Source organism: Balaenoptera ricei, chromosome 5 (genome assembly GCF_028023285.1).
Source record: "Balaenoptera ricei isolate mBalRic1 chromosome 5, mBalRic1.hap2, whole genome shotgun sequence".
Classification (NCBI taxonomy): domain Eukaryota; kingdom Metazoa; phylum Chordata; class Mammalia; order Artiodactyla; family Balaenopteridae; genus Balaenoptera; species Balaenoptera ricei.
In genome coordinates, this window is record NC_082643.1 from 78,493,624 (window position 1) to 78,516,870 (window position 23,247).

A 23,247-nucleotide genomic window follows, 5' to 3' on the forward strand; every position below is an offset into this window, starting at 1 on the left:
TCATCACTCTTCATTCATTTATGTTGATTGATTGCTTAAATTCAAGTCTATAAACACTTATTTAACAAATACAAGGCAGCTTTGCGCAGTGGCAGTATCATAGCCAATGAGGTTTATCCGAGGCATGATTATTTCTAGTTGAAAACTTTCCCAATACCCCGCCATGAAGACTTGAAATATAGTTGACATTGGCAATTTTTGAGAGTCTCTACGGAGACTGCTTAAAAAAAAAAAGCAAGTCACCTTAGTAGGCATTTAGAAAAAATATTAACAAGATAGCTCCTGCCTTCAGATGACCTCTGACCTCTAGTAGGAGAGAGAAGTATAGAAATAAGTAGAAGAAAAACAGTATACTTCTACATTTCAATTAATTAGAAATGATAACAAAAGCTTAATGTAGTAATATGATTCAAATTTGTAAAAAAATGACTATATGTATATGCTTATATATACATAGAAAAATATTTGGACATTGAACAAGCCGCTAGCAGTTGTTACTTCTAGAGTATGGGATTAGGGAGTAAGAAAAGAGGAGAGCTTTCGTTTTTTAACTTTATGTCTTTCTGTATCGTTTGAATGTTTTTCAGTAAAAATGCATTATTTTTGAAATTTAAAAATGTCACGAGAATTGGTTGAAACAGATGGTTTCTGTCAGTGAATTTAATTGCTCTATGCTATCACTCTTTACTTTCTCTGAAGTTCCAAAAATCTCAAAGGAAAAAAAAAAACAAATTAAAAGTTCTTTTATTCTGGATGTCATTATATATTTTTACTCTGGAATAATACATTGATATTCAAAGGTAAAAGGAGGAGGCGTACAATACACACGTGATTAACATGGAAGAAGAACTGATAACAGTAAACCCAGCTCTTTATTTAAGATTCAGTCACATAATCTCTGGTCAAGATATGATGCCATAAAGAACCAATGAATGGAATCCTCCAAATACTAAAAATCCTGGTTTTCACCAGCCTCAAGGCTCCCCCAAACAAGTAGCACTGTTAGATCACCCAGGAAATCATTTTAATTTCTTCTGTGATTCACTGTTTATTGGTTAGTAAGTTAGAAGGTTCTGATCTATTCTCAGCATCCCTTTACTTTTCAGCAAGAGAATTGCTGTTAATGTTCAATAATTTTAATTACTCCTTTTTTTTTTCACTTTAAAGAAAAATTTATTTATTTATTTATTGGCTGTGTTGGGTCTTCGTTTCTGTGCGAGGGCTTTCTCTAGTTGTGACGAGCAGGGGCCACTCTTCATCGCGGTGCGTGGGCCTCTCACTATCGTGGCCTCTCTTGTTGCGGAGCACAGGCTCCAGACGCGCAGGCTCAGTAGTTGTGGCTCACGGACTTAGTTGCTCCGCGGCATGTGGGATCTTCCCGGACCAGGGCTTGAACCCGTGTGCCCTGCATTGGCAGGCAGATTCTCAACCACTGCCTCACCAGGGAAGCCCAATTACTCCTTTTTAACATAGACTATTTTCTAATATTGAGTTTTCTCTGTAAGATTTTTTACATGCAAATAAATGACACATGTATTATATTATAAACTAGTGTGAAGTTTCCCTCAGTTCATAATTTCGTCATATCTAGCACTGTTTCCACTACTTACAATATTTTCTATTCTCCAGTTGGGCCTAATTTTCCACGTATAAGAGTGTTCATGTCAAATTAAGCTGTTTAAATATGATCACAATGTTATTCTCTGAACATTTATAATTACATTTATTTAAACCTGTTAATCATTCACTGAAGTATAACTTTTTCTACTTAATGATTAGAAAAGGTAAATACTGCTCTCTTGAAGGTTATAAAATACCAATTGTCGTCTACAAATAGTTTTTTTTTACATGACTCTTCTCTCTAACAATGGTATTCTGGTTATTGAAACTTTTTAGCAATTCTTATCCGAGAGCTGTTTTTACCTTTTATTCAAATTTGATTGGGAACATCTATAAGAATACTAGTTTTAACTTGTTTGATCATTATTTCCTATATTTTGTTAGCGGTGTCTTAGGTCCTAATGAAGATGAGTTGGGATAATAATATAGGTACTATGGAGAGTTCCCTGGTCGCCTGGTGGTTAGGATTCTGGTCTTTCACTGCTGTGGCCCGGGTTCAATCCCTGGTCAGGGAACTGAGATCCCATAAGCCGCGTGGCATTTTGAAAAAAAAAAAAAAAAATATATATATATGTATATATATATACATATATGTATTTTTATATAAAATGTACTATGCATTAGCTAATTAAATGAATGATTGTGTTAACATTTTTAAACTTTAGATGGTATTGCCGAGGGCACACGTATGTGATTTAACAGCACTTTAATGGGACACTAAAGTTTTGAGCAAATAAAAAGTAAAATCATGGGGACAAAGGAAAAAACTCATGGTTAATGTATGGATCAGTGATAAACTGTTCATAGATTTTGTGGACAAATAAAACATGTAGATAGATTTTTAAAAATAGATCTTTATTGGAGTATAATTGCTTCACAGTACTGTGTTAGTTTCTGCTGTATAACAGAGCAAATCAGCTATGTGCATACGTATGTCTCCATATCCCCTCCCTCTTGCGTCTCCCTCCCACCCACCTTATCCCACCCCTCTAGGTCATCGCAAGGCACCGAGATGATCTCCCTGTGCTATGCAGCTGCTTCCCACTAGCTATCTATTTGACATTTGGTAGTGTATATATGTCGATGCTACTCTCGCTTCGCCCCAGCTTCCCCCTCCCTCCCTGTGTCCTCAAGTCCATTCTCTATGTCTATGTCTTTATTCCTGCCCTGCCACTAGGTTCATCAGTGCCATTCTTTTTTTTTTTAGATCCCATATATATGCATTAGCATACAGTATTTGTTTTTCTCTTTCTGACTTACCTCACTCTGTATGACAGACTCCAGGTCCATCCACCTCACTACAAATAACTCAATTTTGTTTCTTTTTATGGCTGAGTAATATTCCATCATATATATGTGCCACAACTACCATATGACGCAGCAATTCCACTACTGGGCATATACCCTGAGAAAACCATAATTCAAAAAGAGACATGTACCACAATGTTCATTGCAGCACTATTTACAATAGCCAGGACATGGAAGCAACCTAAATGTCCATTGACAGATGAATGGATATGCGTAGATTGTTTTGGTCTTTAAATAGGTAATATGAGTCAAATATCTATTGAGTCTGCATCAACACAAGTGGCTGCAATGGAGTTGTAGGCTGTAAATTGTTTTTCACTGAGGCTAGGTAGCTGATTCATGTCATTAAAACTTGCTAGCTTGGATTCGGACAGATGAAATTTAAATTTTGGATCTGACACTTATTATGAGTAAAAAAACCACACTTGTACAGCTTTGTAACCTCAGGCAAATTTCTGTGGGCTTCAGTTTCATCAACTATAAAATGCCTATAAGAATATCTACCTGGCAGGGTTGATGTGAGAATTGAATGAGCTAACATGTGAAAAGTACCTAGTACAGTTTCTGACAGTACATTAGGTGTGTGAAAAAATATTCTGCTTATAATAATCGTTATTAAGAATAGTATGGGGGCTTCCCTGGTGGCGCAGTGGTTGAGAATCTGCCTGCCAATGCAGGGGACACGGGTTCAAGCCCTGGTCTGGGAAGATCCCACATGCCGCGGAGCAACAAAGCCCGTGCACCACAACTACTGAGCCTGCGCATCTGGAGCCTGTGCTCCGCATCAAGAGAGGCCGCGATAGCGAGAGACCCGCGCACCGTGATGAAGAGTGGCCCCCGCTCGCCACAACTAGACAAAGCCCTCGCACAGAAACGAAGACCCAACACAGCCATAAATAAATAAATAAATAAATATTAAAAAAAAAAAAAGAATAGTAGGACAAAATGTCAAAAAGTTATCTGTAAAAATTGTCTCAAGTCTCCATTTTTAAGACTTAAGACCAATCTCTGTCCTTTATTCTCCCCATTTCTGTGTTCTTTTTTGTTTGTTTGCTTGTTTTTGGTGTTGGCGGGGACATGGTGGAAGGTAGCAAGTTAAGTTTTTTTTTAACCTTCTCACTGACAGAAAAGCTTGGGCTAGTTTTTTAGCTACAAGATTTAGCAAAAATTAATTTTAATATGTTATTGTCTTGCAACCCAACTTTAACAAGGGAGTTTTTAAAAATTCCTTTCTTTTTTTATGGAAAAAAATCGTTTCAGACTATCCTTGAAGATTTTGCTTCTGTCTAACCAAGGCAAGCTAAAAATGCTCCAGCTAGAAACTGCATTTCAAAATATTACACTTAGTCTTCGAGATATTGGTGGGGGTGTTGGGCCAAAGAGGTTTAAAAATGACATTTAATCTATTTAAATGTGCCTGTGAAACACTGCAGCCTTCTTGTTCAAGAAAGCAGGGACTTTCCTGGTGGCGCAGTGGCTAAGAATCCACCTGCCAATGCAGGGGACACGAGTTCGAGCCCTGGTCCAGGAAGATCCCACATGCCGCGGAGCAACTAAGCCCACGAGCCACAACTACTGAGCCCACGTGCCACAACTACTGAAGCCCGCGTGCCTAGAGCCCCTGCTCCGCAACAAGAGAAGCCACCGCAATGAGAAGCCCCTGCACCTCAATGAAGAGTAACCCTCCCTGGCCGCAGCTAGAGAAAGCCCACGTGCAGCAATGAAGACCCAACACGGCCAAAAGATAAGTAAATAGAAAATAAATTTATAAAAAAGAAAGCAGTTGCAGCTGTCTGTTGCCAACGAAGGCTTAGCTATAAATCATGTGAATGGTGGCTTTTTCACAGCTGTTTTTGCTGTTTTAGCACTAAATTTTGGTTAAGAATTTCGACAAGTCCTTAAGAAGTGTACTATATAAAGATGATTGTTTTCTTTCCTTTTCTTTTAAAAATACAAAATATTCTCTTTACTTTCTCATCTTATGTATTTTTTGCTTTTGTCACAACACATAAAAATAGAAAGAATAGTATAACGACCCCTCAAAACACATCTCTCAGCTTTAAGGATCATCAACATTCTGCACCTTGTTTCGAGATGGGCTTTCAATGTAAACTTTTTAATAGACGCTGGTATACACAGAAATTGATTTGCATGTTCTGAAAAGACTATATGTTTATGCCAGTATCTGGGTTGGTGTGCGTGTGTGTGGGTGTGCATGTGTGTTTGTGTCTGTGTGTGTGTCTGAAGTCCACTTTTATTCAATAACAATTTTAAATACTTTCTGGGGCCAGGCAGATCTCCCTTAAATAGAAAATAATTAATATTATTTATTGAATACCTAATACATATGCAGCCTCGTGTGACCTTCTCTGAGGGAATGACGCCAATAAATGCTAAGACAGAGTTCCTCAAAGAGGTGGAAAAATAGGGAATAAATCAAGTCTTATTCTAGGCTCAGGAACAAATGGGTGAGGCCTTGACCTAGAGTAGAGTTTCCCAACATTTCTTGTCCTGAAACCCTCTTTCACAGTATTAAGCAATCTCTTGAGCCCCTGAGGAATTTAAAAAATCATTTCATTATTTGTGTGTGGTATACAAACAAGTGTTGACATATATTTTATTTTATATAAGTCTATTTCTTTAAAGATTGTACTGAAAAGTTTATTTCAAAGAAGTTTAAAATATTCAGAAAATAAAATACTCATATATAAAATACTCATATACATAAACATAAGTATTGGCATTTTCCCATCTAATAAATATTTTTACATTTTAAAAATTATTTTAATTACATAAGAAAAAGCATTTTATGACACATTTTTAAATGACACAATGTGTTTGGTTTTACGACTGAATATATACTAAAATGCAGAATAAAATTTACATATTCAAAGGTCTTTTCCAAGGCTGGTACACCTACCTCTTTTTGTATGGGATATGACATTGGGCATAACAAAGATGAACATTTTTTAATTTTAAATGTTACATATTTATTTTAAGGATATTAGAAAATACTGGTATTTCGTGTATAATAGGATATAAAATTTCCTTTCAAAATAAACATTTTTTTTTTTTTGGCCACACGGTTTGTGGGATCTCGGTTCCCTGACCAGGGATTGAACCCCAGACCACAGAAGTGAAAGCACTGAATCCTAACTACTAGACCACCAGGGAACTCCCCTCAAAATAAACATTTTTAAAGAAAAATGTTTTAATAAATAATAGTGCATGTGGTACTTGGATATACAGACAAACAAAAAAGCCAGCAAAAAAGCCAGCATGAAGTGATGCACAAAATACCCAAACTTTGTGAAACACAGTGTTATGGCATCAAAAATGGATAAATATTTATATATTTATAATATTGCTTCTATAACATTCTGTTTGAATTCTTGAATTTTACTCTTAAAAAAATACAAGCTTTCAAAAAGTAAGTTTACTGTTTTGTTCATAAATAACTATATAAGAGAAATAGTTTGGGGCAACTCTTTCAAGTATTTTACAAATAACACAAAGTTAGTAGGAACAGTCTTTATTCCCAAAGTGTGAAAAGCCAAATTAGATACAATCATCAACATTATTTCCTCATTTAACATTTTTTAAAGAATCGTTTGTTCTCTAAAAACATCCTGATATGGCATAAATTAGAGTCTATGTATGCGACTGGTGAAAATCTCCTTGAGGCAATTTTCTAAAACTGAGACAATTTTACGTCCCTCATACTGATTCTATTTCAAACTTCTTGTTTTTTATGCTTCATGTCTTTAACCAGTTGCCAATTTATAGGTTTAAGTCAGTGGTTTTCATGGAAGGGAAGGGGGAGAAATTTTGTCCCGTCCCCCCGCCCCCAACTCCAGGGGACATTTGGCAACGTCTGGAGACAATTTTGGTTGTTGTAACCCTGTGGAGGAGGGTGCCACTGTCATCTAGGGGGCAGAGGCCAGGGATGCTGTTAAACGTCCTGTAATGCACAGGACAGCTCACGACAAGAAAGAATTATTTGGCCCAATATGTCAATAGTGCCCAGGTTGAGAAATCCTGGTACTATGTAAACAGTTCACATCTATGAAAGATAATAATTTAAAGCCATGAAGTGGTCAGAACTATCATGGAAGCTGGCAGTATTTAGTGGAGTAATAAACTGAATGAGTTACCATCTTATGAGCCATCTCATATCCCCCAACCTCCCTGCATGTTTACTCAGAGGCTCTCAGATATTTCATTTTAAGGAGGAGGGGATGGAATCTATAAATTTCAGTTATTATGCATATTTACTGCTTTAAAAATAGAATGAAAACAGACACCATTACTGCCTTTACTAATGTGAAAACTTGCAGCTCTGCTGCTCTGAGGCATGAGTGCATAGGCCAAACAGGCTAGGATCTGTCTCTGGGGTTTTAAAAACTGAACTTGGGAGAGAGAACTCTCCTCTACAAAGGAGAGAATGAGGAGAACCCACAAGAAGAAATAGACATGAGAGACTGAGATAAAGGGCTTCTGAGAGTGTCCTGGTTACTGGGTCCATTCATCCCTGTGATCTGGTTATAGGAAAATGCTCATTTTTGCTTAAGCCAACTTGAATTAGGTTTCTGTAAGAGTCCTAACTTATAAACACACCACTGGATTAATATAAGCAATATTTCAAGAATTAGCAAGAATGCAATGAAATATGAATTTTGAACTTGAGATTGGTTCTTTGATGACAAGGTTTAAGATGGAAATCCTAAACCACTCATTCCACAAACCTTAATACCTATCATGTACCTAATATTCTGTGCTAGGTGCTGGAAACATAAAACACGTGAAAAATAGTCTCTCCTTGCAAAGAACTCTCAGGATAGTTGGGGGAGATGGAAAAGTAGCATATGAAAAGACTGCTATGATAAAAGCAAGCACCTTTTATGATGGGAGCCCTCAGGAGGGACGCTGACCCTAACGAGTCAAGGAGAACTTAGAGCTGGTGACCGCCTAAATTGAGTATTGAAGGACATTAGATGGATAAAGCAGGGAGTAAGGAGGGTGTTCTAGCTGGATAGAGAGCTAGTAGAGGCTGAGTGGAGAGGAATAGTAAGGTAAAATTAAGGCACTCCTAGTAGTGCATTATTGTGGAGTGTAGGGTACAAGGGGTCGGCATTAGTGATGGGGACGGGAGAGAGATGGGGATGGCCAGGAAGGAGGGAATGGAGGCCGGGGTTGTGTCTTGAAGATCTTGATGAAAACTTGGGACTTTATCCCTAAAACTTTGGGAAGCCACTAATGGATTTTATGCAAGGGAGTGACATGATGCTTGGTAGAAATGTCACTCTGTCAATGGAGATAATAATAGGTACCTGGCAAGGTTGTTGTAAAGATTATAGATAATATATAAATGGTTAAGGCCAAAAAAGGCACCCACTTTCTATTCCAAATATTGTAAAAATCTCAGAGTGCAGCATCTATTAGTAGGGGTGATTATAGTAAATTTCTACCTGAGAGACCTGCTCTAGGTGCCACCAAGTCCGCATAAAGTGGAGTCTAGATTCCAGGTCAGTCTCAGGACTGCCTAGACCATTTAGGTTTCCTGCAAACCAGGACATTTCAGACTGAGATGGCATTTTCAGCATCATCCTGGAACTAGAAACATTGCAATAGCCGCTGTGAAATCTTTTCAATATCTGAGGATTGGGGAATAAAGTGGTCTATAAACCACCCATGAATTTAGTTTTATATTAGTTTTTTTAACTCAATAAATATTCTTGGACAAAAAACTAGTCCTAAAGAATGCTTCTTCTGGGTCACAAGGTGGCATAATAAGGAAGAAATACTTCATTGCAACATAAAATATCAAATTAATCTTTTCTATGTTAAAAGGAGGACAGAGAGGGAGCAAGTGAGGAAATCTAGTTCACCTCAGGCCGCCAGACTATTGCAAGATTTCTCTCTGGTGCTATAAGCCACTGGGTTATGCGGCAGAGTTCACTTTCTGACTAATTACAAGGGACCCCTCATGCTCCTTATGTAGGTTCGTGATTTAGAAACTTTAAAGGGATGAAAGAAATTATTTGGAAAACATAATAATTTAAAAATGTAATCCATCAATTTAACACTATAAAATTTATGTTACTATCAGAGAGTGTTAATTTTGTGTTAGAGGCAGAGCTTATCTTAAATTAGAGGAAAATGAAAAACATCTGAAAATATAGCTTTGATAGGTTAGGTTTGGAAGCAGCATCTATTTGTTAGTTATAACTTTTTCTTGTGTATTTTTATCAGTCAGTTTTTTTTTTTTTTTTTTTAAATTTTATTTATTTATTTATTTACTTATGGCTGTGTTGGGTCTTCGTTTCTGTGCGAGGGCTTTCTCCAGTTGCGGCAAGCGGGGGCCACTCTTCATCGCGGTGCGCGGGCCTCTCACTATCGTGGCCTCTCTTGTTGCGGAGCACAGGCTCCAGACGCGCAGGCTCAGTAATTGTGGCTCACGGGCCTAGTTGCTCCGTGGCATGTGGGATCTTCCCGGACCAGGGCTCGAACCCGTGTCCCCTGCATTGGCAGGCAGATTCTCAACCGCTGCGCCACCAGGGAAGCCCCCTATCAGTCAGTTTTTAAGGCTTTAAATGAACCACTGAAACATATTCTTCATGATAATTCTAATTGTTAACATTTTTCCAGGTAACCAAAAACTTTTTAACAATTTAGAATATTTTTCTTTACACAAAAGTTGAATAAGCATATATGTGCATGTATTTGCATAGACAACTTTAAAAAGACTATATAAAATACTACTAATACTAGTTTTCTTGAGGTTGGGATTATCAGGTGGAGAGGGAGGGAGAAATTTAACCTTTTCATTGTGTACCCTTTGGTACAATCTGATGTTTCTCAGTTTACACAAGCATGTAATGTTTTAATAATTGAAAGAACTAAATAAAAGGAATATTTTTTCTAAAATATATATGCATAATCTTCATAGTTAATAGCTATAATTTTTCTCCCCTTGAGGCCTATTTGCTAAATCACAGTATACCCACATATTAATAATATGTTCTATATACAACTATATTCAAAGCTATGTAAATGACCTTGAGATTGTAATGCAATCTGTTAACTGCAAGGGCAGATGTGACTGAACCATAGTGCAATGCACACGTATAATCCAGAAAGTTCAAAAAGAAAAGAAGGATTAACAGATATTTTGTATGTGCAAATTTAGACATGGAGTAATTTTATGTTCCTATACATTTTTCTGTTTCTATATATTTAACATTTGATTATTAAAAAATCAAATTACGTCTCGTAGCACATTATGAAACCCTACTAGTAAAGCATTTTTCATTTTCAAAACGTAGCAGGTGTCCAGGGTAATTTATTTTTCCCAAGCAAGCTATTTAGCTCAAAAAGTGAAGTCTGATTCTAGATATTAGCCTCAATATGAGATGAAATCTCTTGAAAATTCCTGAAAGATTGCTCTTTTAAAAATATTCTTAATAGAGGCATTCAATGTTTACTAATGTTGTTGTAATTTATAAATTCCATGTTGACAACAGCTCATTTTACTCTGTAAACTTGGGCAAGTTATTTAATCTCACTAAGCTTCAGTTTGCTCATCTTTAAAATGGGGATAATAATAGGACCCAGTTCATAAGGTTATCATGAGGATTAAATGTGATAATGCATGTAATATGCTTAATGTCATCTGTGGTAAATAGTAAGCACTCAATAAATATTAGCTATTATTTTGCTTACATTTTCACTATTGTTTTAATCATTTTAGCATTTCCCAGCATAAACTCTAGCTTTTGAAATATGCTCCTTTAAAACACTTAAAGCATATTCTTCCCAGTTTTTATGCTACTAGTTGAATTTTAGCTCCTAGAACAAATAATGTCATCTTTCCTGCCATGTAATACAAATGAAACCAACTGTGAAATACATTTATTTCAATTCCTGCATTTAATATGTATCATCAGTTAGCTAACATTTATTGAGCTCACTATTTCTAAATATCACTAAGTATAGCAAGACTAACAACAAATACATATTTGAAATGGTCATGCCTTAACATAAAATTATGAAATTGTTGCATGTGGTCAGAAAAGGGTTTCAACAATGAAATTTTTAAAGGACTGGTTTTCCACAGAATGAAAGTAAACCCACATTCTCATGCTCTGATGTATAACAGTAGACTTAAAAATAGTTAATTTAAAAAGTGCAATATTTAAGGAAAATAATTGGATTAATACATTAATAATAGCTTAGATAAATAAAACATACACTAAGAATGAAATTTGAGGATAGAACTTGTGAATTAGACTAAAATTAGTTGAGTTGATTTCAATAAAAAGAGTTATTTAAATGGAAGATACATTTCTTAGAGTTTCTTTTAAACTACTGCTCTTTATACTGTGAAGCTATAATAAGAAGTCAGCTGTACAGTACCTTGATCAGGTTGTGTCCCACGGTGTAGACAGCTGCTAAATTTCCCTTCTCTCCAGGGGCATGGATACCTGTCCCATACCCATGCCAAGCGACTAGATATGGGTTGTGAATTGTAATCCAATATTTGACACGGTCCCCAAACGTCTGGAAGCAGTATGTGGCATAGTCATTGAAGATATCTATTATGGTTTCATTTTTCCACCCCCCATATTTTTCTTGCAGCGCCAAAGGCAAATCCCAATGGTATAAAGTAACTATAGGTTCAACGTTTCTAAGTACCAGGGCGTTGAGAAGAGTATTATAGTACTGGAGACCTTTTGCGTTAGCAGCTGATACTATTCCATCGGGGAAGAGCCTTGGCCAGGAAATTGAAAATTGATAAAAAGAAACACCTAAAAAATCCAGGGCTGATAAGTCTTTTTCCAGAAAAATGTAACTGTCACTGGAACTATTTGTGCCGTTGACATTTTTAAGGTGTGTATGGATGAAATGATCCCATATAGAGGGTCCTTTTCCATCTGTCTTCCAATTCCCTTCCACTTGAAATGCTCCAGTCCCAACGCCCCAGAAAAAGTTTTTAGGAAAAGTGTCATAGAGAAACAGCTGACTTTCATTTACCGGACTAAAATTAGGATTTTTAGACCATATAGCTCTTCCGTCTCCAGAGAATCCAGTAACAGCTTGGAGGAGAATAAATGCTGACAGGATGACACATCTTTGCAGTCCCCCGCTGGACATTGTTTTCCTGTAGCGTATGTTTCTTTCATCGGTGCTGAAGAAAATCCATTCATTCCCTGGAGATCATGCCGCACAGCCTGGCTTCATTTGCCACTAGCTGCTTGACTGTCTTATCAACGCTTCAGTAAAAAAGCTTGTGATTGTAAAGCTCTGTCAATGATTAGCTTGAACTGTGAGACTTAGGGTGGGTCATGGAGAGCAACGTTAATTTGAGGGAGGGGGCTCTATTACCCTCACCAACACGTCACCTTCTCTCTTATTATTGGAAAAATTAGATGGAAATACATGCGACAATAGTTCCAATGTGTAACAAACACACATCAACAATGAATAAAATGCCATAGTTTCTTTGTAGCCTTTCGTATGGATCCAAATCTTTTCTGAATGTTTTGGACATTACTGAGCAAAGTGTATACCTTTTCTATTTTTATAGTTTTTGAGTGGTAATTTTATTTTTCACATTTCAGGAAAAACAATCTTATGGACAAATAAATAGCATTCCTAGATGCCAAAAATAAAGAATTAAAAAACATAAGATATTACACTTCCACGAAAATTACAACACATCTAAGAATAATCTTATTAAGTGCTATCTATTTTAAGAAAATTATAAAAATGTCTTTATAAATTAAAAAAAGATAAATGAAGAAATATATAACACTGAAACATTGAATAATTATTTGGGTGGAAACACTGAATCATTTCCAATTTAATTTATACATTTAATGCACTTTTAACCAAAGTCCTCTAATCCCAAATTTTACTTCAACAAAATTATTGTGGAAGTTCACTTAAAGAATAAATAGGCAATCATTAAAAAAAAAAACTGAAAAAGAAAATAGTGAAGCTGTTTACTACCTTCAGATATAAAAACATTAAAAAATAATTTAAGGAACATTGTCTGCAATAAGAATAAATAAAAAGAAATATTACAGACTCTATAGCCTCCAAATAACCTTGAAAAAAGTTAAAGTTTTAAATATTTGAAGCATCACATACTAATGAGAAGCAGAGTGGTTAATAGTTTGGCCCCTGGAATTAGACTGCCAGTCATACAGCTGTGCGACTGGGGACACGTTCTTTCACCTTTCTGCTCCTCAGTTTCCTCTCATGTAAGATAAGGCATAATAATAGTATCGACTGCCTGAATTATTGTGAGGATTAAATGAGTTAATACATGTAAAGCACTTCGAACAGATACTGACACATACATAGTAAGTGCTCAGTGAACATTACTTATTTTTATGTGAAAGGGAAGGATTATTCAGGAAGTGACGCTAGGATTTAGCATAAGAGACACTAAGTTCTGGCTCCTGCCTACATTTTTAGCTTCATTTCTCATCCGTTAACCACAAGTAACCCCCTTCCCTGCAGCCATAACAAATAACCTCTAAACAGCTGTGCACACATTGATCAGCCCCATCCCTGTGCCTTGGTACGTGTGCTCTCTGCATAGGATGTGTTCTCCCCCCCCTTCAACTAGCTCATGTCTACCTGTTTTTCAAAATTTCAGTACCTCCTCTGGAAAGCCTTTCTGACTCCCCAGTTTGATTTTATTTATTTTTAAATTTAGATTTTAAAAAGTTTTTAGTTTATCAGTCCTCTTGTGAAAAATCTTCACAATCGCTGCAGATAAAGTCACTGCAGAATCTACTCCACTTGTGTCCAGTCTCCAGTTCACATTTTGCCAGCCTTAACATTGGCCTTACAGTCCCCTGACTTTTCTTTATTCTGTTCTTGCATTCCTTTTGCTGTTTTCTTGAGGTATGCTTCTTCTCATACAGGCCACGTCTTGGAAGTCTATGTCTGGGTTCATTTTTTTGGGTGTAATCTAAGGAACTGTAAATCAGCTGTCTTGTTACCACCAAAATAGGTTCTGAATCCAAATACAAAGATGACATCTGGTGTGGTCTTGTACATTTTAGCTAGTTTTTCTCGTTTCTGTCTTAGGTACTGTTGTGTTCCCAGGAAGAAGGACGTCAGTGACCAGTTGTTTCTGCTGAAGTAGTCATTTGGTCATGAACTTCCTGGTCCAGATAGTTGCAGTGTCATTCATGATGGCAGTTGATCCTCAGGCAGCCAGGGAGTGAAAAAAGCTAGTTTGAGATGATTTAGATGGATAGTCTCTGTGTCCCCATGGCAGCCCATGCTTTTGCTGTTTTGACACTTAACATACAATACATTTATTTGTATCCTCTGTTTGACTGTCATCTCTCTCTCTTTTAAAAATAAGGACCGTTACTGTTTGGTTCCCTGTTGAATAACTGGGGCCTAAAGTATATGCTGAATGAAGGAATGTACCTATGGTATACTATGTATACCTCTATCACTGTATTTATCACATAATCCGGGAATTGTTTGTCTCCCTTACTAGACTGTAAGAATATCTCTTATCTAAATTTTTATCATCACTTATCAGAGTAAATGCTTAATCACTGTCTGTTAAATGAATGGAGTTGACGCAGTTAATTCCTTATTTTAAAATAAAAATTTTCCAGGTTTGGGACTTCCCTGGTGGTCCAGTGGCTAAGGCTCCATGCGTCCACTGCAGGGGGTGCAGATTTGATCCCTGGTGGGGGGACTAAGATCCCGCATGCTGTGCGGCGTGCCAAAAAAAAAAAATTTCCAGGTTTATTGAGATTTAATTGACATATAACATCATTTTAGTTTAAGGTATACAACATAATGATTTGATATATATGTATATATTATGAAATGATTACTAAAAATAAAAAAATTTAATGTAATAATTTGCACCCTCACAAACATATTTATTTCAAAAATATATAGCCACAGACATTTAAGATGGTAAATTTTATGTAATGTGTATTTTACCACAATTAAAAAAAAGTATATATATAGGGAATTCCTTGACAGTCCAGTGGTTAGGACTCTGTACTTTCACTGCTGAGGGCCCAGGTTCAATCCCTGGATGGGGAAATAAGATCCCACAAGCCATGTGGCACAGCCAAAAAAAAAAAAAAAAAAAAAATATATATATATATATATATATAGAGAGAGAGAGAGAGAGAGAGAGAGAAAGAGAGAGCCACAGAACTCTAGAAGAAAACAAAGTAAATATGAAATTATATAAATATATATTTTGTATGATCTTATGTATATATGATCACATATAATTTATAATTAAAATATTTGAAAAAATAAAAATTGGAAGACTAATAACAAACTTGAAAAAGGAGCAGATCTAGAAAGAAAATGGCTAACTTTTTATTATATAAGTAATTCATCGCAAATCAATATGAAAAATACTCTAAATCAAATAAATGGACAAACAACATGAATGAAAAATATACAAAAGAGGACTGTGTAGCTAATGAAAAAAATTTAAATGACCAGTAATTAAAAACACATACAAAAATAACTATATAATATTTTCTTTTATAAAATTAGCAAAAATAAATATCAGTAATGAAAATCAGTGTTGATGAGATTGTAGGACATTGCTGATTAGAATATAAATTTGTACAATACTCATGGAAAGCAATTTTTCAATATATCATGAACCTTAGATTTTGTCATATCTTTTAATCTAATAACTTCTGAAATGTTTCATAATAAGTTATTACCAATATAAAAATGCTATATGTGCAAATATTTTTATAGCAGCATTATTTATGACAGAAGGAAATTAAAAATAATTTAAGGATTCATTCATAAGAGAATAATTACCTAAAGCATGAAATATTCATTTGGTGAAATGTTGTAGCGTTGTTAACATTTTCAAAGAATATATAGTAACATTAAAATGTTGAAGATAAAAAACTAACTGAAAAAATCCAAATAATAAATTGAATAATGGTATGATTATAATGATGTGATAAAAGCTATAACCAATACATAGAATTATAAGAAAATACCCACATTTTACCATATTGTGTTTGGATGGTGAAAAATAGGTTATAATTATTTCCTTTATTTTATATATTAAAAACTTTTACTTTTAATAACAAAAATGAACATTAAAAAGTCAATATTAGATATAAAACTTTATTGATGAGAAATTAGATAGTTTCCTGCTAAGATTAGGAACAAGGCAAGGATTTCTACTCTCACCACTTCTGTTCAACATCATACGAGAAGTCCTAGCTAATGTAACAAGACAAGAAGAGGAAATAAAAATTATACAGATCAGGAAGCAAGAAATAAGACCATCTTTGTAGATGATGATCATTGTCAATGTAGGAAATCCCAAAGAGTTAACCAAAAAAAAAAAAAAAAATTCTGGAACTAGTGAGCAACTATATATCAAGGTTGTTAAGTACAGTTTAATATACAAAAATCAATTGTTTTCTTATTTACCAGCAGTGGACAATTGGAATTTGAAATTAAAAAGATAATACCATTTACATTGGCACCAAATAAAGTTAAGTACTTAGGTATAAATCTAACAAAATATGTGCAAGATCTATATGAGGAAAATTACAAAACTCTGATGAAAGAAATCAGAAAGATCTAAATAAATGGAGAGAGATTCCATGTACATGGATAGGAAAATTAAATATTATCAAGATGTGAGTTCTCTGTAACTTGATCTATAGATTCAATGCAATCCCTAAAAATCCCAGCCAGGTATTTTTATGGATATTGACAAATTGATCCTAAAGTTTATATAGAAAGGCAAAAGACCCAGAATAACCAACATAATATTAAAGGACAATCCAAGGACTGATGATACTTGACTTTAAGACTTTCTCTAGGGACTTCCCTGGTGGTCCAGTGAGTAAGACTATGCGCTGCCAATGCAGGGGGCCCGAATTCGATCCCTGGTTGGAGAACTAGTTCCCACATGCCTGCCACAACTAAGAGTTTGCATGCCACAGCTAAAGGTCCCACATGCCACAGCGAGGATCCTGTGTGCCACAACTAAGACCTGGCACAGCCAAAATAAATAAATAAATATTAAAAAAAAAAACTTTCTCTTAAGCTACAGCAATCAAGACAGTGTGGTATTAGCAAAAGACACACAGAGTAATGGTACAATATAGAGAGCCCAGAAATACACCCCCATAAATATGGTCAGTTGATCTTTTTTTTTTTAAATTAATTAATTAATTTATTTATGGCTGTGTTGGGTCTTCGTTTCTGTGCTAGGGCTTTCTCTAGTTGTGGCAAGCGGGGGCCACTCTTCATCGCGGTGCGTGGGCCTCTCACTATCGTGGCCTCTCTTGTTGCAGACCACAGGCTCCAGATGCGCAGGCTCAGTAATTGTGACTCACGGGCCCAGTTGCTCCGCGGCATGTGGGATCTTCCCAGACCAGGGCCCGAACCCGTGTCCCCTGCATTGGCAGGCAGATTCTCAACCACTGCACCACCAGGGAAGCCCTGGTCAGTTGATCTTTGACAGAGGAGCAAAAGCAATTCAATGGAGTAAGGATAGCCTTTTCAACAAATGTTGCTGGAATAACTGGACACCCACTTGCAAAAAAATGAATCTAGTTAAAGACTTTACACACTTCACAAAAATTAACTCAAAGTGAATCACAGACCTAAATATAAAGTGAAAAACTATAAAACTTCTAGAAGATAACATAGAAGAAAATCTAGGAGACCTTGGGTTTGACAATGACTTGTTAGATATAACACCAAAAACATGACCCAACAAAGAAAAAAAATTTACAAGTTGAACTTCATTTAAAACAAAACAAAACAAAACAAAACAAAACAAAACAAAAACCAAAAAACCAAAAGCTTCTGCTCTGCAAAAGACATTGTTAAGAGAAGGAAAAGATTATCCACACATTAGGAGAAAATCTGTGCAAAACAGATAAACATCAATAAAGCACTAGTATCCAAAATGTACAAAGAACTCTAAAATTCAACAAAAACAATAATAAAAAAATCCAATTAAAAGGATGCAAAAAATCTGAACAAACGTCTCAGCAAAGAAAATATACAGATGGCAAATAAGTATATGAAAAGATACTCCGCATTATATGTCATTAGGGAATTGCAAATTAAAACAATGAGATACTGGTACATACCTATTAGAATGGTCAAAATCCAGAACACTGACAATACCAAATGCTGACAAGGTTGTGGAACAACAGAAACTCTTATTTATTGTTGGTGAGAATGCAAAAACTTATGGACGATTTGGAAGGCGCCTTGGAAATTTCTTACAAAACTACTTATAAGTTTCTTACCAAACATACTCTTATCACACTATCCAGCAATCATACTCCTTGGTATTTCCCCAATGAATTGAAAATTTATGTCCACACAAAAACCTGCACATGAATGTTTGTAGAAGCTTTATTCATAATTGCCAAAACTTGGAAGCAACCAACATGTCATTTAATAGGTGAGTGGATAAACAAAGCTGTGTCATATCCATACAATGGAATATTATTCAGTGATAAGAAGAAATGAGGTATTAAGCCAGGAAAAGACATGGAGGAGCCTTAAATGTACATTACTAAGTGAAAGAAACCAATCTGAAAAGGCTACATACTGTATGATTCAAACTATAATATATGTTAAGCTGTAAAAAGATCAGTGGTCCCCAAGTACTGGGAGAGGAAGGGCTGAATAAATGGATCACAGGGGATTTTTGGGGCAGTGAAAGGAATATTTTGTAGGATAGTGTGATGTTGGACCCATTAATCAAAATCCTTAGAATGTACAACACAAAGAGTGAACGCTGGGACTCCTCTGGTGGCGCAGTGGTTAAGAATTCACCTGCCAATGCAGGGGACATGGGTTCGAGCCCTGGTTCAGGAAGATCCCACATGACATGGAGCAACTAAGCCCATGTGCCACAACTACTGAGCCTGCGCTCTAGAGTCCATGAGCCACAACTACTGAGCCTGCGTGCCACAACTAAGCCCATGTGCCTAGAGCCCGTGCTCCACAACAAGAGAAGCCACCACAATGAGAAGACCGCGCACCGCAAGGAAGACTAACCCTGCTCAACACAACTAGAGATAGCCCGCGTACAGCAACGAAGACCCAACACAGCCAAAATAAATAAATAAATTAATTAATTTAAAAAAAGAGTGAACCCTAATGTAAACTATGAACTTTAGTTAGTAATATATCAATATTGGCCTACCAATTGTAACAAATATACCACACTAATGCAAGATGTTAAAAATAGGGGAAATGTGGGGGGAGGGAGTGAAGGAGTGTATGGAAACTATAATTGCTCAATAAAAGTCTTTTAATTAAAAAAAGTTAATTGACAAAGGCTAAGTTTTGAAATGTGTACTGAGTATTTTTTAAAATTTATTTTTATTTAACTATAGTTGATTTACAATATTGTGTTAGTTTCAGGTGTACAGCTTCAAATTCTTTTCCATTATAGATTATTACAAGATATTGAATATAGTTCCTGTGCTAAAAAGTAAATCTTTGTTATCTATTTTATATATAGTGGTATGTATCTGTTAACCCCTTACTCCTAATTTATCCCACCCCTTCCCCTTTCCCTTTGGTAACCATAGGTTTGTTTTCTATGTCTGTGAGTCTGTTTCTGTTTTGTAAATAAGTTCATTTGTGTCATATTGTAGACTCCACAAATAAGTGATATCATATGGTATTTGTCTTTCTCTTTCTGACTTACTTTACTTAGCATGATAATCTCTAGGTCCGTCTATGTTTCTGCAAATGGTAGTGTTTCATTCTTTTTTTTTAATGGCTGAGTAATAGTCTATTATATATATACTATAGTATATATTACTATATATATTATACATACTATTACATAGTACATAATATATACATTATATATATAATGGAATATATATATATCACATCTTCTTTATCCATTCATCTGTTGATGGGGCACTTAGGTTGCTTCAATGTCTTGGCTTTTTTTTTTTTTTTTAAAGAATGAAAGAGAGGGCGCTGGCCATGGCTGCAGTGTCCCTCGCATCCACTTTGGCCACCCTGCTGCTCCGGCCCGGTGCAGAGCTGTTGCCTCCACCATCGCCCCTTCCACCTCTTGGCAGTACGAAATGAAGCTGTTGTCATTTCTGGAAGGAAACTTGCCAAGCAGATCAAGCAGGAAGTGCAGCAGGAGGTGGAAGAGTGGGTGGCGTCAGGCAACAAACGGCCGCACCTGAGCGTGGTTCTGGTTGGCGAGAATTCCACAAGTCACTCCTCTGTCCTCCACAAAACCAGAGCAGCTGCTGATGTGGGAATCAACCGTGAGACAATTGTGAAACCAGCTTCAATTTCAGAGGAAGAACTGTTGAATTTAATCAATAAACTAAATAATGATGATAATGTAGATGGCCTCCTCGTTCAGCTGCCTCTTCCAGAGCACATTGATGAGAGAAAGATCTGCAGTGCTGTTTCTCCAGACAAAGATGGTGATGGCTTTCATGTAATTAACGTAGGGCGAATGTGTTTGGACCAGAATTCCATGTTACCAGCTACTCCATGGGGTGTGTAGGAAATAATTAAGCAAACTGGCATTCCAACCCTAGGGAAGAATGTGGGTGTGGGTGGAAGGTTAAAAAATGTTGGAATGCCCATTGCAGTGTTACTACACACCGAAGGGGTGCACGAACATCCTGGAGGTGACGCTGCTGTCACAATTTCTCATCCATACACTCCCAAGGAGCAGCTGAAGAAACATACAGCTCTTGCAGATATTGTGGTCTCCGCTGCAGGCATTCCAAATCTGATCACAGCCAATATGATTAAGGAAGGAGCAGCTGTCATTGATGTGGGAATAAATAGAATTCAAGATCCCATAACTGCTAAACCCAAGTTGGTTGGAGATGTGGATTTTGAAGGAGTCAGGAAGAAAGCCGGTTACATCACTCCAGTCCCTGGGGGGTGTTGGGCCCACGACAGTGGCAATGCTAATGAAGAATACCATTACTGCTGCAAAAAAAGTGCTGAGGCTTGAAGAGTGGGAAGTACTGAAGTCTAAGGAGCTTGGAGTAGCAAGTAATTAACTATTGTGTCTTCTGTGTCATGCACAGCACTCCAAGCTAGTTCACGAGGAAAACCAGGCTGATAGAAATGCAATATTTATTCTACTTAAATGGTTTAAAACAATGCTTTGCATTTATTTGTAAGCTTAAATGGGCGGGTGTTTGCACACATAGCTCTGCAGTTACCCACCAGGGAGCACGCCACTATCGTGCGGGGTCATGCGATCCAGCCGAGAGAAGCCATTAACCTACTGATTAACAGGCGGACACTGTCACATTGAGAATGGCTGCCTAACTTTGTCAAGCCACTTCAATTAAAATTTGTCTTTTTTAGGAGGGCAGCTATGCTCACCACTATACCACCAACGCTGCACAAATTTGTCTTTTCTACGATTGCATTTCCCAAGTGCTATTCCAATAATGAGTTGATGCTCACCTTAGGTTCCAAACCTTTTGAGTTCCACTGGTCAAGCCAAAGGAAAACTGTTGCAAGAGAAAACTAGGGAAAAGGTAAGAAGAAAGAAATGATGGTAACTGAGTAGAAAAAAATTACCCTAATTTAATATATGTATTGATTGATAGCCAGAAGAAAAACTACATGTTAATAGTCTCTTAAGCTGTCATTTTTTAGCTTAGTCATTGGGAAAATGTTTGGGGTTGTTTCATTTGCCACTAGCCCTCGTTTTATGTTCGTTACCATTCCTGAGGTCTCCCCATTTTAGTTTTCTAGGATTGACAGTCTTATTTTATAAATTATTCATGTATGTTGTCATACTTGACTTTCCTACATACTTCAACTTCATTGTCAAATTTTTATACTGTTGGGGCTGTCTGTATGGTTTCTTTAGTGTATCTTGAAACCTGTATTTGGACAACATAACTTGGGCTTGATGATCATTAGGGCAGCTTGTATAAGTATGCAACTTACTTTTCCACCAAAGAACTGTCAACAGCTGCCAGCTTTTCTCTGATGCACCTGTTGGCTTTCGTCGATTGATTTTTGAGAACTTGAGTTAATACTGAATTTAATGACTTTCTGATTAAAGGACTTTTTTGCTTCATTTTGTTTTTTTAAATAAAACACTCTGACTGGTATAGAATGAAAAAAAAAAAGAATGAAAGAAAAAAACACATATGAAGAAATTTTATGATGACAATGACTTAATACTGAGATTAAAAATTTCTAAATATTTATGAAAACAGACTATGAATTCATGAAGTATTTATCATGACTTAGTGAATCAGGATAGGGCATCATCTTTCCTAAACAATTATCAAATATTTATTCAATATTTTACTCATAAAATGACCCATCTTAGGTCCTAGGAGAGAACTATATATATGTCCCTGCCCTCAAAGAGTATACAGTTTAGTCAAGGAAAAAACATAATAAAAACCATAAAATGTCTAAGAATAGAAATAGCGTCTGCCAAGTACCAGGTAAGTGGGACAGATATACACACTCTAGGAATTCTACATTCAAAACATCACTTCATAATGCTTTGTACAAATGACAGAATTTTACAGCTGGAAGGGTCTTTAGAGATCATCTAGGTAAGCCCTTTATTTTATAGATGAGCATTTTGGGACCAAGATATTAGAGGCCAGAATTCATCACTTAATCATTCATCTATTCATTCCACAAATCTTTGTTGACTATCTCCTATGGATCAAGCACTTTGCTGGAGGCTGGAATTTAAAACTGAAGATGTCACAGTATTCATAAATCTTATAGATTTGTGGCCACCTGTAGAGGAAAGGCTGGCTGGACACTCTATTCTCTATATTCAATGCTGTGGAAGGGAGAGCATACATTTTGGTGTTTAGCTAGCATCCTCTGCCACAGGAGAGTGCCCTGATCAGATCTGCACTCTAGGAGAATCACTCTGGCAGGGAGTGGGTAATCCTGGGGGCAGGGAGATTGGTTAAGAGGCTCTTCCGTTAATCTGAGTGAAAAATGATTTGGCTTGAACAAAGGTAGTAGTAGTGTAGGTGGCGAGAAAGAAACAAGTTCAAGAACTAGTTAGAAGGGCTTCCCTGGTGGCGCAGTGGTTAAGAATCCGCCTGCCAATGCAGGGGACACAGGTTCGAGCCCTGGTCCGGGAAGATCCCACATGACGCAGAGCGGCTGGGCCCGTGTGTCACAACTACTGAGCCTGCACTCTAGAGCCCACGAGCCACAACTACTGAGCCCGTGTGCCACAACTACTGAAGCCCACGCGCCTAGAGCCGGTGCTCCACAACAGGAGAGGCCACCGCA

At 36.6% G+C, this 23,247-nt stretch overlaps 1 protein-coding gene, 1 non-coding gene and 2 pseudogenes across 2 annotated transcripts in view; 2 read left to right on the top strand and 2 right to left on the bottom strand.

Moving 5' to 3' along the window:
- KLB (klotho beta) overlaps window positions 1-12,168 on the bottom strand; it is a 34,435-nt gene extending 22,267 nt beyond the window's left edge. The window contains 1 exon segment of the mRNA XM_059923836.1: window positions 11,344-12,168. Coding sequence (XP_059779819.1) covers window positions 11,344-12,168 — 825 coding nt within the window.
- Window positions 78-217, top strand: LOC132366783 (U4 spliceosomal RNA). Its single transcript, XR_009503511.1, has one exon. It is a non-coding gene; the product is annotated as a U4 spliceosomal RNA (small nuclear RNA).
- Window positions 12,169-13,676: 1,508 nt separating the features above from the next.
- Window positions 13,677-14,137, bottom strand: LOC132366246 (small ribosomal subunit protein eS24-like; annotated as a pseudogene).
- A 5,816-nt stretch (window positions 14,138-19,953) lies between these two features.
- On the top strand, window positions 19,954-21,008 carry LOC132366543 (bifunctional methylenetetrahydrofolate dehydrogenase/cyclohydrolase, mitochondrial-like; annotated as a pseudogene).
- The last annotated feature ends 2,239 nt before the right edge of the window (window positions 21,009-23,247 follow it).